This window comes from Chelonoidis abingdonii, chromosome 3 (genome assembly GCF_003597395.2).
Source record: "Chelonoidis abingdonii isolate Lonesome George chromosome 3, CheloAbing_2.0, whole genome shotgun sequence".
NCBI lineage: Eukaryota > Metazoa > Chordata > Testudines > Testudinidae > Chelonoidis > Chelonoidis abingdonii.
This window is the reverse complement of record NC_133771.1, coordinates 59,822,183-59,839,148: the sequence shown is the minus strand read 5'-3', so window position 1 is coordinate 59,839,148 and position 16,966 is coordinate 59,822,183. Positions and strand designations below refer to the sequence as shown.

The 16,966-nt window shown below is 41.1% G+C and overlaps 1 protein-coding gene across 1 annotated transcript in view; it reads right to left on the bottom strand.

The window, feature by feature from the left end:
* The window catches only part of KCNQ5 (potassium voltage-gated channel subfamily Q member 5), a 539,982-nt gene extending 523,937 nt beyond the window's left edge, over positions 1-16,045 (bottom strand). The window contains exon 1 of the mRNA XM_075063805.1: positions 15,163-16,045. Coding sequence (XP_074919906.1) covers positions 15,163-15,524 — 362 coding nt within the window. The 5' untranslated portion in view covers positions 15,525-16,045. The remainder of the gene's footprint in view (positions 1-15,162) is intronic.
* Between the last annotated feature and the right edge of the window lie 921 nt (positions 16,046-16,966).

Here is a 16,966-nt window from a genome sequence, read left to right as displayed (position 1 = left end):
GCCCTCAAAAGAACTTTTATTTTCTCTTGATTTGCCACAGTTCCTTCGACTGAATGTCCACATACTCTCATCTCCCTGAGATCGCTCCATAATGCACTACATTGGCAATGAAAATGCACAATTACATAAACTGTAAATAAAACAAACAAATGGATTTATTAAACATATTCTAAGTTTATTTTAATAAGTACAATGTAGTGGTGTTGCAATGCAGAACTGGACCAACAGATTTAGCGTGCCTCACCTACAAACGTTTGGTAGTGGTTGTGTTTTGGGGATTTTTTGGAACAAAAGAATCCCTTCTCATCTATAAGCTAGTTGGGAAAGTGAGTAAAATACAGTATTTCATTTATGGAGACCTGAGTTCCAAATCTATCCTAGGTCACAAGTGAAAAAATATAATCTCTTCTAGTGTATTTCTTTCCACCACAGAACTACTATACTGCTTTGAAAAATTGGCAGTCTGCCTCACAGAGGGCAAAGGCTTGAATCTCAACAAAGTAGTAACTCAGAACTGATGTGTCTTAGCAGCTCTGTGTGGGAAAATATTGCACAGGACCTAGCCAACTGTGCTTGGCTGTACAGTTACTTTAAGTCTCTCACTTGCATAAATGTCAGTCACTAGGCAAACAGTACCTCTGAGCACTCCTTCCTCGAGCTGTTCACTTTCTTGGGGTGGAATCAAGTGATTCTCCCATTCTCAACCCAAGCCTGGTACCAATTACAAGTATCTCTGCAGGTCCAACTTTGTTTGGCACCTGCAGAACAGTTTCCTCTAGGAGCAATGACCAGTTGCACCCAGTGACCAAACAACCTTCTTAAACCAAAATATTGTTTATCTAGCACCAAAGCAAGAAAAAGACCTTAAAATAATAAACAGGGTATATGGATGGCTAGCTTCCTTGAGGATTATCATCCCCTGAAATTTTAGGAAGGCCCCAACTGCTTCAGACACTCCTGCAGGACCTGTGTCTGGGTCCTTGTCAGTCTGTTCTCCCCAGAACAGCTTGCTGACAACTTCCCTCACCTTCCTTGATCTGTGGGATCCAGCCTTAGAAGGTCAGGTGACAGCAGCAGTTAAAAGGTAATTTTACCACCTAGGCCCATCCAGACAGCTTTATCTTTCAGGTTCAGATCTTGCTATCATCATCCATACCTTTGTCTCCTCGAGGTTTGATTATTTCAACGCATTCCACATGGGGTTACATCTTGAATCAATTTGGAAGCTGGAACTGGTACATAAAGACGGCCACCCACTTGGTAAGCATGGCATCCTACAGAGAGCACATGTTCTAAGGACAGGCTGCGAAGCTTATCTGTTTCATCTAGACTTTGAGGAAAATCTAAGGTGGCTGAAGTGCAGGCAGATATATAGGGACGTTAGTATTTTGTGACAGGCTGCTGCTCAGTAGAATGGACAAGTTGACTGTATGGCATATTATGCTGCATTTTGGTTTTGTAATTTCAAATGATCAGCAGGCCACTTAGATCATGTGAATGGGTGGCATTGTATTATTTATTCTAACTTGAAATAAAATTAAATGAATGAATAAATATCCATCTTATTGCAAAACCCAGTTTCTTATCAGAAACTACAACATTATCATTTAAAGTCCAATGACAAACCTAGCTATTGTTCAACTCAAAATTTGGCAGATTCTTCCATTCTCAGTAGCTGACAGAGCGCGCACACACGTCTGGTATATGGATGATTAGGGAAAGACCAAGTCTATTATTTCCTCAAGTCGGTATATATGGCCAAGGCCTTGATTAAAAAAATAAAATAAAAATAATAGTGAATTATTTTTAAGTCAAGTCCAATTAACTGATTCACTTAGGAACCCAAGTTCTCAGTCTGCATTCATACAGCAAGAGAATTTAAATTATGCATTTTAAAAAACATAATTTATTAATTATTTTAAAGGTACAGTCAAATCAGTTTGACAGAAAATTCTCATAAATTCCACCACATTTTAATTTAGTTTCCTGTGAATATTTAAATATTGTATAACACTTGCTCTGGTACCACAAAAGTATCAATAAGAAATCTGGCCTGTAAAAATGTAGGTCAAGGGTGCAGTGCCTCAAACTGGTAGATGTATGTACATCCCATTACCTTTAATATCTTCTCTATTTATGCCTCCATCCCTCCCAAATTTCCCATCTGTATTTGCAGAAAACTAAGCAATCATATTTTTTTAGCAGCTGAACAGACTCTTTCTTTTCATTTCAATAGAGTATTTCACAATATTAATACTGGTGAATAAAACTGCAATCATGTTAGCAATTAGGCATGTATTTAAGAACATAAGCAGTCTCAAGAAAACCAAAATTAAGCACATATTGTTTTTAGGATGAAAGGCTAAGTGTCTAACAAATGCACTCCTAACTTCATTGCATATGTTGAAGAGAACGAAATTTCATTCTCAGTATATTGTCACATACAATAGTTATGGGGTCCAAATTATGGCTAACAATTCAGCTTTGGAAGTTCACCTTCTGTCCAGACTACATATGTACATGCCCTAGAGATAAGATATCTTATCCCTAAGGCTTGACTCCAATATTTCAATAGTCTTAGAAATCATAAAGTATGTTCAGATTGTTGTAATGACTAACAGATTTATTTCACTTACAGGTAAAAGGACAGGCTATCCATAGTTGATACAAATGCCTTCTTTACCTTTGGCGAATGGATCCATTTATTAACAGGACAGCCTTATTTCACAAAGCAGCACCAATTAAATGACGACATTAAACTTATCAAATAATCAGTGACTGACTCAAGTGCACTATAAATTTGTAAAAATCAGCTGTTAACTACAAACTACCGTACAAACAAAACACACATAAAATGCCTCAAGGAAACTGATATTTAATTATGACTTCGGATCAAAATAAAATTAGTTTTTGTTTTGCTTGGTTCTGTTGTTTGTTTGCTTGCGGTTGTTGTGGCGGCGGGGTTGAGAGGGGAGAGGGTTGGAGAAACAATCTGCTAAGAAAATGCTCCCCTGATGTATTTACAAGGATCTTTTGGGCAGGTTTAAGATCAACACCATCCAATGCACTCTGGCACATCCCTCCTCCACAATCCCCATTTTCTTTTATCTATAGCATGTGGCCTGTTAATCTCTGCAGTTTGATTTGTCAGTTTTGCTGCTACTTGTAAGCACCACCTTGAAGGGACTAGTGGAGAACATGAATGTGAGCTTTCCCAGAGCAACACATGACAATGATGCAAATGAGCACCAATCCAACAGTGAAACTGACTATAAACAAAGGGCTCTTCTTATTCAAAGAAAACAAGCTAAAAAACACAGATAATACCAATAATAGATACACCAGTTTCAGATGGAAATGTGATTTTCAAATTGAGGGTTTTTCTTTAAGGATTCTTCAACAATGAAATAATGTTCCATATTCAGTGGATGCATCATAAAAAGGATACATCAGCTCATCTGTTCACCAACTTAAGTTACAGCAAATGCATCACCTCAATTCACTGCAGCCTACATAGGTTCCTCAATGAACACAAAGTCCAGTTTGAAGTTGCTGCACCAATTTTCAAAGCCATCAGCCAGGTACAGTATTGCCTCTAGCGACCTGAAAGCTCACCTCCCTTCAGTGATGACATCACATGACAGTTTGTTCCACTTGGAAAATGAAGCTGCTGACTAATAGGGAAAGACTTATACCCTCAGGAGACAGATCTCGGACAAGAGACATAGCAAGACTGTGGAACTCATTCCCAAGTGAAATAAGAATGTACACCACCCTCACCACTTACAGAACTAAATGCAAAACCCGACTCTGCATCTTAGCTCTCACAATAACTCTCTGAAACATCAGCATCCTCACACATCAGATATTTAAGAAAAAAATCCAAACACAAACTTTAAGCTTTTTTTTTTTTTTTTTTTTCCTGGTAGGGCGGGAAGAGAGAGATTTGTGCATTTACTTCTCCTTAGTGGTACTCAGATTCCACAGTGATCTGTGACTTTAAAAAAAATTACAAACAAATTAAAATTAAGATACTAGAAGAATTTAGATTTGGACTGGTAGTTCTGACTATCTGACCTAGGAAGGGCACTTATCAAACTATCTTATCTAACCCATTAATACACTAGTTTGAGTATCTGAACCGTATAACTGCCAACTTTTTCATTCTCTTGAACCAGGAAAGTATTTTTCCCTCTTGTTTCATCATACGTGAGAATTAGCACAGATGTGTTGATACAATATGATATCAACTATGGTTACAATAAAGTCATTAAAAGTCAATGAAAGCCTTGAAATCCAAATTTTCATGTCTTTACATTTTAAACTGGGTATCACAAGATGATGTGCTTGATCAGGCAGATGATGGATGGCATAGAAAACAGGAGACTCCTGCCTGAATTGAAAAGGTGGGCAGGTACAGAACTTCCCTTCTTCTTTCTAATGGGATGAAGAGCATAATTCATTTGTAAATTTTTACTCTATACTAGCTTTTGAAAAAAATGCTAACTGTCCTGTAATTATTCTTTATAAAGCACTGTAAAGAGTTTGTAAAATCACAACAAAACAACTAATTTCAAAAGACGAAGCAGGTGCTCAGCCCCTCTGAAAAAAATCACACCATCATTTAGAAAAGAATTTAGGCAACATGTTGAAGTCCACCCTTATTCAAGAAAGCACTTACAGATATGCTTAAGCATTTTCCTGAATAACGGCCTATCAGGGGTATCCAAATATGAATTTAGGTGCTAACTTGGGCACTACGTTAGAAAATGTTAGCCAAATTATTTCAGGCAGTTAGCACCACCAAACAGTCAACCTCTTATCAGAAAGTTGACAAAACTGCTTGACCATCCAGTTAATCTGTGCGAGAACCTTTGGACTGCTATTTAAGGAAGTTAAGAAGTTTGTTCTGACCTAAGCTAGGAGACTGCTTATGATCATTTTGCAATTGACGCAGGAAGTCTGACTTAGGTGCTGAATTTGCTTTCTTAACTGAACTGTGGTGGTAATCCCATAGGCAATCTATATCTCTTATCAAATAGGTTATCTAGACAGACATACTAGCATTAATACTCAAGAACATAATATGGAGGATCAGTTTGCTGCTTATTTCAATCATCTGCACAAGGGAAAGATTTCCCCTCTGAAAAGTAAAGACTTGATATTGTAAAGAGAGATGTTTGTCTTGTTTAGAAAAATGGGATATTGAAACTAGGTCTGCTGTATTTATATGGTATGGGTTTGCCAATAGATAATATTGTTTTTTTTAAATCTCAGCTCTTTTACCCACATACGAAGGGCCCAGTTCTGTTCCCATTAATGGCAAAACCTCCTTAATTTCAGTAGGGCAGAATCATGCCCCAAACCTACAGTAATGGAAACATGAATCAGAGTAAAATCAGGGCATGATTAAACTTTAGACATCTAGTACATCTCCCAACTTAGTCAGGGGTCACTAAAATACAGCAAGATACTGCCCATTAAGCACCAGAGAGCTAATAGTTGAAGTTTTATTGTGACACTTTGGTGGCTTATATTATTTAAAAGGAAATTATTCAGCTTGTTTTCAATGTGTTTGTTTATATACAAACAAGGTGTGTTACTAACATAGTTTATTATTAAAGTATCTCCTCATTATAGTGAAATTCCTGGGGAAAAATTCACTGACTCTTTATTTATACTAAAAAATATATTAATTATGATCAGTATTATTACAGCAAATACTGAGTGCAATAATGATTGTATATTGAACATAAAATGCCACTAATGTAATTAATGTTAGATATAATTCACATTGAATTACTATTGGAAAAATAATATTTAATTCAGATCCAAAACAGCAGCAGTAATTTAATGCTGATGCATATTAATAAACTAGTCATATTTTTCCACTGTTAGGTTGAAGGTACACCAAGACATAGTGATAATCCGGTTTAAATAATCCTGTTCAAATAGAGGATTTAAGTTTCCAGTATGTTTATCCTATTAAAAAAATCGTTTTTAGCTCACAAAGAATTACAGAACTGATCAGTCAAAATGTGTCACACAAATGCTGTCCCATAAGTGAGCCAAAATCTCTCTGGCCTCTGCAGCCACCACATCTATTCCTTCTTCCAAGTTATAATCAGCATCCCATGCTACACTAGGCATTCATGGCTGTCCTTTCTCATGGATCATATCTTTTATTCCACCCAGCCTTTTTACCAAATACAGCATTTGGAATCTTAGGAATTATTCATCTTTCTTGATATAAGAGATGCCATGTAGGTGTGGGTTTTATCTGGCTGATTGGATGTCAGTCAGTATGAGATAAATTTTTTTAAAAATCCAGATTCTTTCATAAACAGGGAGACAAAAAGAGGGCACATCATGTTCAAAATTCACACATTAAGAAAAATGGACCTAGGATTGACCAGAGAAAAATGGAGATGGGACTCCTTGTAACACAATGCCAACATATAATTTCATGGGGAGGGGACGCGTGGCGGGAGGAGGAAAGGACTTCTCATGGCAAAACAGTAATAAGATGAGGCCTGACCCACTTCTCAGTAAATGGAGATGGGAGACATACTGTACCTCCTCGTATTACCTTCACTTTAAAAATCTATTCCAAACAATGGCCCAGAACACTGTCTTTTCTCCTGCGGTCATGCAGGGTTCATAATTCCTTTGGGCTACACACCAACATGAGGGAACGAACAGGATGCAGCTCATCTGCACAGTTTTTCAGGTCCAAGACTCTCAGTAACTCTTTCCCGAGGAATGTTTTTTTGTTCTTTTTTCCCCCCCACAGGATGGGGAGCAGTTCTGCTTTTTGTGCCAACCCAAATGTTTCCCCTTGATAGATCATCTGCTGTGGAGCCAGCATCTGCAGCCTTGTGGAACTTACACAGCTCGTGCAGCTGAAGATATAACATGTGGGATCAGGCCCATACTAAGCTGGATCAGGCCCAAAGAGACTGAAATGAAGGTAAGTTAAAGTCACTTGTATTTACTCTCTGAATGTGTAAATAATAAGAACATTCATCACATAACATCTTGAAAATTGAAGAGCATTCAGTAGCTCTCCAACAAAAATGTTGCCCATGGAACACCATAGGGAAGAGGGGGAATGAAGAATTGTTTTCTATTCCTTCTCTTCCACCATCATAGGTAATACACGATATGAAGGCATGTTTTAATTATTGTGGTATTACTGTTGGTGTGCCACTGTTTAAGTTGGATGAATATTTAACATATAATTACACTATACATCCTAGTACTGAAAACAAATTTTCCCAGGTATGTGCGTTCATGTTTATGTATAGTTTGCTCCTAGTACAATATATACATGGCAGATTTATGCTGAAATGCCTCTACATTTTTATTGTTATATAGAAGAAAAAAATCTCTGACTTGTATTTAGCTGAAAGTTATATGGATAGGTCATAGAGATTCCATTGTTTTCCTCCTCAGGTCCCAATAGAATTGAGTTTTGCATAAATTTGCATTGCTTTACAAATGCAGACCCTGAACCTGGACATGGACTGGAACAAGCACAGCCCTATATCTGCACACAGCTCCAGGGGTCTGCCACATGTAGTTCATTGTATGCCCTGAAGTACAGATAAGACAGAATTCCAACATCAACTTCTGATTGCTGATACAACAATATCAGTACCACTTTAACATAAGGCAACACCACAGTTAATCCAAACTCTCTCCTTTTTTCTAATTTTGAAGGCTTTAGGGAGGGAAACGAGAACTCCAACAAGTAAAATAGCAATGAGAAAGGGAGAAAAAGAAATAAAATAATATTTACCAGATTTTGTGACTAGTTCATCAGAGAAATGATACAGCCAAAGAGTTGGAGAAGTGCATAATGTCTAATTCCAAAACATATTAGGCCATATCATGCCATCAATGTATAATCAGAATGGGGAGTTCTCCCTAAATATCAATGGCATGATATTTGACATTTGACCAATGTAATTAGCTACAGAAATCACTACTCAATAGACATCTGAGAAAAATATTCAATGAACAAACATATTTGGAGAACAAAGCAGGAAGAACAGAATTTCTGGTAAAATTATCACTGGCCAGAAATGAGGGGTTCAGGGTGCGAGAGAGGGCCCAGGGCTGGGGGAAGGCCTGTGGGCTCTGGGAGGGTGTTCAGCTGCAGGAGGGTGTTTGGGGTGTGGGCTCCAGTCAGTGTTTACCTCAGGCGACAGCCTGGGAAGGGGCTGGCATCTCTCTCTGACTTCTAGGAACACAGGCAGCCACAGTGGATCTGTTTCCTGCCCCTACAGCTCCCATTGGCCGTGGTTCCTGGCCACTGGAAGCCACAGAACTGGTGCTTGGGCCATGGCCGCCCCTGTGCGCAGGAGCAGGAGAGACATGTTGCCACTACTGGGAGCTGTGCAGAGCCAGGTAGGGAGCCTGCCAGCCCTGCGCCAACCAGACTTTCAACGGCCCAGTCAGCAGTGCTGACCGGAGCTACCGGGGTCCCTTTTCAACTGGGTGTTCCGGTCAAAAACCGGACACCTGGCAACCCTACTGCCATATCACAAGCAAGTTAATAATAAATAAAATATTTGCACCTCAACAGATTAAACAAGGATTAAAAAATATATACAAATAATTGCATCATACCCATAATTATATCAAAGGGCAAAGCTTTCCCCACACCTCCAAACTCCAGCTGCTCATCAGAAAGACAACTAAACACACTTACACTTCTGAAATTCATAGAGAAATTATGGAGAGATTTCCAAATATTTCTGGTAAAGACATTCAGATATGTAACCCATATATAGATATAGGGAATGTTTTCAAAAGGCACAAATGACATTTAGGCACTCTTGTTTACTTTTACTGGGAGTTCAGTGCTTTTGAAAAATCTCCTCCAGAGTAACTTCATGTGTTGGATTATATTTATTGTCACTGATAATCATTAAATCAGTACTCAATCACCTTAACAAAAACAAACAAACAAATATGTTATGAAGACAGTTTTGAGCAATATTCAGCTTTCATACAATCATAGTGTATGATTCTATCAGGGTTGGAAGGGACCTCAGGAGGTCATCTAGTCCAACCCCCTGCTCAAAGCAGGACCAATTCCCAACTAATTCTCCAGCAGAGCTTGGTTCAAGCCTGACCCTTTAGAGGTTTAAAGATAGGAAGATTCACCACCCCTCCCTAGGTACCCTTTCATACTTCACAACACCACCTCCAGTGAAAAAGTTTTCCTAATAATCCAACCTAAACCTCTCTACTGCAAGTGAGACCATTAACTGCTCTATTCTGATCATGCTGCTACCACTGAGAACGGTCTAGTAAGATCCATCTTTGGAAACTCCTTTATTTAGGTAGTTGAAAGCAGATAATCAATCCTCTCATTCTTCTCCTGCCAGACTAAAACAATCCCAGTTCCCTCAGCTCTCCTCTGGTAAGTCATGTGCTCTGGACCTATCATTTTTGTTGCCCTGCTGGGAACTCTTTCCCCCCCAAATTTTTTCCTCTGAGTAGTGGGGCCAACCAGAACAGTATCCGCAGATGAAGGCCTAACAAAGTGTTGAATTAGAGGGAATGATCACTCCTACAATCTGTGACAATGGCCCTACTTATAACACCAAAATCTGTTAGCGCTTTTTGGCAGCAGGGCAAACTGTGACTATAATCCAGCTCTCTCGTCCACTGTAATCCCCCAGGTTCCTTTTTCTCAGAACGGCGTCTAACGCAATTTCGGTCCTAGTTTCCTGTAACAGAGAATGGAATTCTTCCATCACTAAAATGCAGGACTCTGCACGTGGACCTTGGGAGTGGAACCTATCAATTTTTTTGCCAGTCTCTCTATAATTTGTCTAGGTCTCCTCTGATCCTATCCCTACCCTCCAGCATATCACCAACCTCCTCCGTTTAGTGTCATTGCAACTTGCTGGACGTGAGTCCACTGTCCATCCTCCAGATCATTAATGAAGATATTGAAAAAAACCAGTCCAGGACCGACCTTGGGGCATTCCGCTTGAAAACCAGCTGGCCAACTAGACATGGAGCCGTTGATTCACTACCGTTGAGCCCGTACGATTTAGCCAGCTTTTCCTATCCACGTACAGTGCATTCATCCCACACATACTCTTGTAACTTGTAGGTGCAAGAATACTGTGGGAGACGTTATCAAAGCTTTGCTAAAGTCAGAATAACACAATTCCTAATCTTGGCTTTCCCTTCATCCAACGACCCCACTTATCACTCTCATAGAGGCAATTAGGTAGTCAGGCATGACTCTGGCCCTTGGTGAATCATGCTGACTGTTCCCTGATCACCTCCCTCTCCTCTAAGTGGCTGAGAATTGATCCTTGAGACCTTGCTCATGATTTTTTTACAGGACACAGGTGAAGGCTGGACTGGCCTGTAGTTCCCGGATCTCCCCTTTCCTTTTGTTAAAAATTAAAAAAAAAAGATGGGCACTACATTAGCCTTTTTCCAGTCATCCGGGACCTCCCTCGTTCGCCATGAGTTTTCAAAAATAATGGCCAATGGCTCTGCAATCACATCCACCAACTCCTTTAGCATCCTCGGATGCAGTGCATCCGGCCCCATGGACTTGTGCTCGTCCTGTTTTTCTAAATAGTCCTGAACCACTTCTTTCTCCACAGAGAGCTGGTCACCTTCTCCCCGTACTGTGCTGCCCAGTGCAGCAGTCTGGGAGCTGATCTTGTTTGTGAAGATAGAGGCAAAAAACCAGAGCTTTAATGTTGGAAGCACTTACAGTGGTGTACCAAGCAAACAACAGGTCACTGTATTTCTGCACAAACTGATAAAAAAGAAAAGAATCAGCATTCTAGGGGTTCTGAGAAAACACTTTTAGAAAAGTTAGAGTGTTTTTAATGTATTTGTATGTTAAATATTAGCAGAAAAACAAATGACTATGTGGTGTGATATGAAGATTTTACCAGCATGAGTTTACGAGGCCAGCCTCATTATTCACAATTGGTATGGACATTCTGATTTTATCAGCGTTCGTATTTGAACTATTCCTAAACCATCAAGAGTCGAAGATTGTGCCATTCAAAAGGCAATTTTCCCTATATTTACAATGCAGGTTTAGGACCTCTATGTCATGAAGTACTAATAAAACGCACACAGGTAATATGTAAGTGAAGAAACATGTAAGTTGTGGGTCTGATCTAGCAAACCCTTACTACCCCCTATAATCCTATTTAAGTGACTGTCTCTGCCCAATAACGAAACACTAAATCCAGCAGTAGACAGTCACAGGATGGTGCCCTTTCTGTGTAAAATTACAAAACTCTAGGAATGAAACATAAACAACAGAACTCATTGATTTCTAAATTTTAACTTACTATACCTGTTCCTCGTTGACTAGCTCCCCTTACTCCTTTATTTACAATGGCAAAAGTTTTTTCCATTAAAATTTAACAATATTACAGATTAAACCCTGATCGAAAGTCCTTCTGCATGGAGAAACTCCATGAGAGTTCCACTGCAGGACTGGTTCCAGATTAGCTAATGCCACTTATAAATAATGCACATCCCCATCCTCATTTACCAAACTTTTAATTCTAAAAATTAAGAGAACTGAAAATTTGGAGGAGGAAATAAAATTTGTGGTTATGCCATCTTACAGATCAGAGTGATATTTACATCCAGAATTATATTCTCCTGAAAATAAGGTTTAACAATTTATAGACCCTACCTATAACAGCAATAACAGACTCTGCTGTAACGTAGATATGCATTAACAAATTTAAAAAATGGCATCTCAACCAGTAAATAACTTTGTTACATATTTTTTCCAAAAGATGTCGTCATTTTGCCAAGATTTGCCAAGATTAAGTTCTCTTCGATTAGATGGTTGCAAAAGATGCATCTGAAATACTAATTGTATATATTCTTTAAATTGTGCATATTCTTTTAATCTCAATAGATAAAAATAATTTAGACAGAAAAATTGCATCCAAAGTAATCAACTCTTTGCCAAATTTTCACCCAATGGAGCTTCAAATGTTCAAGGTAAAAAGCTCATTAAAATGGAAGTTATAATAGAAACATTGACAAATCCTTAAACTAGAGGTACTACTAGGTGCTTCTATCGTACAATAGTGTTTCCAAGATGCTTCACACAACTTTGATCAGATAAAAAATACTATGTTGGCATTTCCAGTTGCCAAAATTGCCATTTGTAATTAAAAACTAAAATTGGGACTCACTCTATGCAGGCAATTATCTAAAGGCATCTGGCAATATTCCTTGTTTACAGTGTTGCTGTGTCATGACTTCACTCTGTTTTGGAAATGTATTTTTTTATAGATTTAATACTGTCAATTTTATTTTCAACTTGGATTTTATTTAATAATTATCATTATGCTCTCAAATTAAACAGAAGAGTACCAAAAGTATAATTTCTTGGCATTTACATGATAACTGCAATAAGGAGTGTCCTAACAAGTATTTAAGTGATTTTTAGAGTATTGATAAAGTACTGTATATGCCAGAATATGACCTAGGATAAGAGATTCCTATTAAAACACAAATAGCAAAGTGTACCACATAAATGACCAAAAATAACAAAAGTTCAGTCTACAACAGTAAATTTTCATAATTAACTATTTAGAGGGTAATAAGTATTTCTACTTAGTTGACAGCAATTTTTCACTAAATGAAATGTCACTTCAAACCTGTTTCTGTTGTTTTTTGTCTATAGCAATTTTGGTCTACTAAGTAAATCTATCCCTGAAGCACCTCATTAATCACAGTGCAGTGGTTCTTGGCAAGATATTCTATATGGCTATAAAAACTATTAAAGTAGGATTTGGGGATTCCCATGCTGGTGTGATACAAAGCATTACTTGATCACAGGTTACCAAAGACAGCTTTTAACAAATAGTTGCTTTATTACTGAAAGTGTTACAACTGACATTTGCTCACTATATGTAATCATCTTTTCAGTGAAATTACTGGAACTACTGTTCAAAAAATAGTAACCTTGCATCTGCTCTATACTGTGCAGTCTGTTTGTTTTCTATGATTAAACACAGTGACCCATCCTCATACACCATTTAGCATATCAAATATCATTTTTCTGTACTTTTACAAATGTAAAGCATAATATTTTAAGAATAAAACATTTATTTGACTGGTCTTAACATTAGTCATACTTCATCTGGTTTAGTGCAGCTTTTGGGGGTTAGGAATATGGTGTATTGCAACTCTGTCTTTAGACTGAATGATATTTGGTGTAGGAACATGTATCTGGATGCAGCCAGAATGTATAATAATAAGAGAGGACTAATATTGAACAAACTTGTTTTGGAAACCCTGATGATAGTTTAAAATGGTTGCTGAAGGTAGGGTGTTAAAGCCTACCTCTCATAAGCAACACCCTGTCTTAAGGAGCCAATTCAAGATACATCTGAATTCTCTTTGAAGGATAATGCCTAGAATCACAAGAAACGTTTTAGTCACATCCTCTACTAAACCCATATACACTGTGCACACATCCAAAACAGAAGAGTAACTTGCTAATACAGGATGCATAGGGAAATGACATTAACATTCGAGGGACCAGATAAATTAAGACTACATAACAAGATAACAGTTTACTAAGTGGTTTCTAAATAACGCCCAACTATAAGAGAAATAGTAAGGAACTTCTTGGAAGTCTTAAATGAATTTATCATGATCATTACTAATAGGAATTAGTTTAGAATTCATCCTAAATGTTGAACATTTCAATAAAAATATAACAGTAACATTATGTCCATTAACTACTGCTGCTATGGAACTCAACTGGAAATATATATATGCAATTTGCATGAATACTAAATGAGCTCATAATGATCAAAGCTATTACTTAGAATACCTAATGAATTCATAATGATGGGATCAACACATTGCAGGATGCAGATGAGAAAATGGGTGATAATAATTAAATGGAGCAAACATTTCAAACTACATCATTCCTGGTTTGTAATAATCAAATACTCGGATATTTAAATATAGGGGTAATATTAAAGAGAAATGACTAGAGTCTGGTTCATGTGCAGCTCATGAACCATCTCTGCACCCTGGCCTCTTACAATCGCCTCACTATCCTTTTAAAGTTATTGCAGACAAGAATTCCAATTCGCAAGCAATAGATACAACCGCATCTGTGAGCAGATGCCCCGTGCTTCCTGCCTCTAACATGAACAGACACCTGCAGACTTACATTTTCAGAACAGATTGAAAACGGTCGAAAAAGCTGGGTACTAACACACTGCCCTCTTTCCTTCCACTAACTCTGCTTTTTAGTTAGTTTCTGGGAAGAAGCACGTACAAAAGTATCTAAAAATAACCCACGGGACAATACTGTAGTAAGAGCCTGGCTACACGAGCGAGTGGATGGACGCGATGGGAAAACAGTAGTACAACCCTTTAACCGGGGAAAGTAAATATTTGCTTCCCAATCAATTCCAATTGGGCATTTTCCGCTTGATGGTCAGGTCTAGGCTGCCTGTCCTTTCCCACCTTCCCACAGCGCCACGAGCGAGCCCAGACCAGCCTTTGCATGCCTGCTGGCTGCCGGGGCCAACCGATCATGTGCCTGGCCCAGGCAGCCCCGCCGCAGCACAGCCCCTTGCAGAAGTGACCGCCAACACGTGGGCCTTTCCCCAAGGGCCGAGCGCTTCCCCCGGCACAGCCGGCTGGCACAGCCCCCCCGTCTCCCATGGCAGTGACTCCCTTTGCCGGCTGCTGTCATCGCGTTTACGCAGGGGGATGGGGGGGGGGGCTACAGCGTGCACAGACCACCCCAAACGCTGGCGTTTCTGAGTCACTTTTTGGTAGGTTTTTGGGGAGCGCCACTCCCTCTCGCCCGCCCACCCGCCACTAGGGGCTGTCAGCGGCCGACGAGCCCCGCTCTCCACTGAACTTTCCCCCTCTTTGCCTCCCACCCCCCGAGAAACGCTGCCGGAACCACAGCCGGCTTCCCTCGCGCTCTTGGGAGATGCCCAACTTAAGGAGCCGGGGCGGGGCCGAGCCACAGTTCATGCCTCCTCGCTGCTCCGCGCCTCACCCTACACCCGCTGCCTGGCCGAGCCGGCGCCTGGCTCCCGGGCTGGCGGGCACAGGTGCGGCTGGCGGGCTGCGGCAGGGGCGGGGGGCAGTACTCACACGAACGCGTGGTAGATGAACGCCCAGCTGCGGGGTCTCTCCAGTACGTTGTACAGATAGTTTTGCAGCCTCCGGTACTTGACGTTCCTCCGGCAGCTCTGGCTGCTGTTGTACGACAGCGGCTTCCCTAGCAGGCTCATCCGGGCTCCCCCTTGCTTCCCCCGCCGGTTCTCCCGCGAGCCGCCTCGGCCGATGGCGCTGCCGGTGCCCAGCAGGAGCAAGCCGTCCCCTCTGGGGGCCGAGTTCATGAGCACCCTGCTGCGGCCGGACTCCACATCCTTCATGCCGCTGCCCGCGCGGCTGCTCTTCATCCAGAGCCCGGCGGAGCTGCCCTCGTCTCCTCCGCTCGGCTTGCGGGGCATAGCATCACCACGGGCGCTGAAAGCGGGGCAAAAGCAGCACCGGAACAGGGCGCGGGCAGCCGCCGTGCGATCAGCTTCCCCGGGGGCGGGGGGGAAGCGGCCTGCGGAGCAGGGGAGAAGGCAGAAGAGAGAGAGGGGCGCACTGTCCAAACGATTCCCCGGGCGGAGGTAAACAAAGTGGAGCGGGAAAGGGGAAGCCGTGTGGGCCACTTTCAGCGAGAAGGGGCCTTTCTCCTGAGCTTCTGGCAGGAAAGGAGCCCAGCGGTCCCCAAAACACCCCGACTCGCCCCTTGGGTCCCAAGGCAAAAGGCAGGACTCCTGAGCAGCGCCCCAAGCCTGGTGGTGCCCGCACCTTCCCGTAAAAGGCAGGAATGGCTCCCTGTGCCCCTTCAGCCTTTTTTTTAAAAAAAGAACTTTGAAATAATATGGGCTGTCAGCAGCCCCGATAATGCAATATGTTAGCGAGCGAGCCGGCGAAGGGGGGATCAAGCAGCCATGTGGAAATGCACCGTGGGAGAACCTCTCTTAGTTATTGGGATGTAAGGAAGTGAGGAAATAAAGCCTGGACAGCTTTGGGGGAGTGGGGAACTAACAGAGAAGGCTCCTGCCCTTGGCTTGACCAGTACATTTTGCTCTCACGGGCACCTCAGTCGACCAAACAAGCTGTTGCTCTAATTCCAAATGCGTGAGAAAGTCAGCAAGTAATTGTACATCCCTTGAAAAAATGCTCCAAAGTGTGACCACTTTTCAATGGTAAACACCATGCCCAGGCAGTGACAATAGTGATGAAAACAGTAAACAGCTGATTACACGCCGCTCCTGGAGATTATATATACTGTCGGGAAATGTCCATTTAAATCCGTGAAAGTAATAAAACAGTTGAAGTCTCAGTAGCAGCAGCTCCTGTAAGAATATGGAGGAGAGATCTGTCAGCTGGAGCAGCCTCCTTTGGTAGGTACCCAACTGCTTTTCAGATTTCCCTCTTCCGCCCAATTGTATATCGTTGCACAATTTACACAGTAAACATCTGTACAAACAGAAATATGTATCGGATTTGAAGTCTCAAATAATCCCCCATATTGCAGACCCTAATAAACTGCACTAGCGGTTCCTTGTTGACTAGGACGCTGGGCATTAAAGAATAGGAAAGAGATTAAATCCAAACCCGAAGAGAAGGATAGTCCTTCTCTCTCTCGTGCTTGCAAACTCCCAGCAAGTGCCAGGGATTCGTACCCCCAAAAGAAAGGACGGTCAGTCAGCAAGCGAAGGTATTGATGGGCGGCGCTTGGAGTCCGCGCTGAACGGAAGAAAATAAAGCTCCCCTTGCTTAAGGGTGGGTGTTTGGCTCCTGGTCTGTCCCCGTGTATCAAGGTAAGTGTGCAGAAACCGCACCCGCAGCTGCCCCGCTCTAGCCCGAGCCCCTGTCCTCTGAGGCGCGCGCG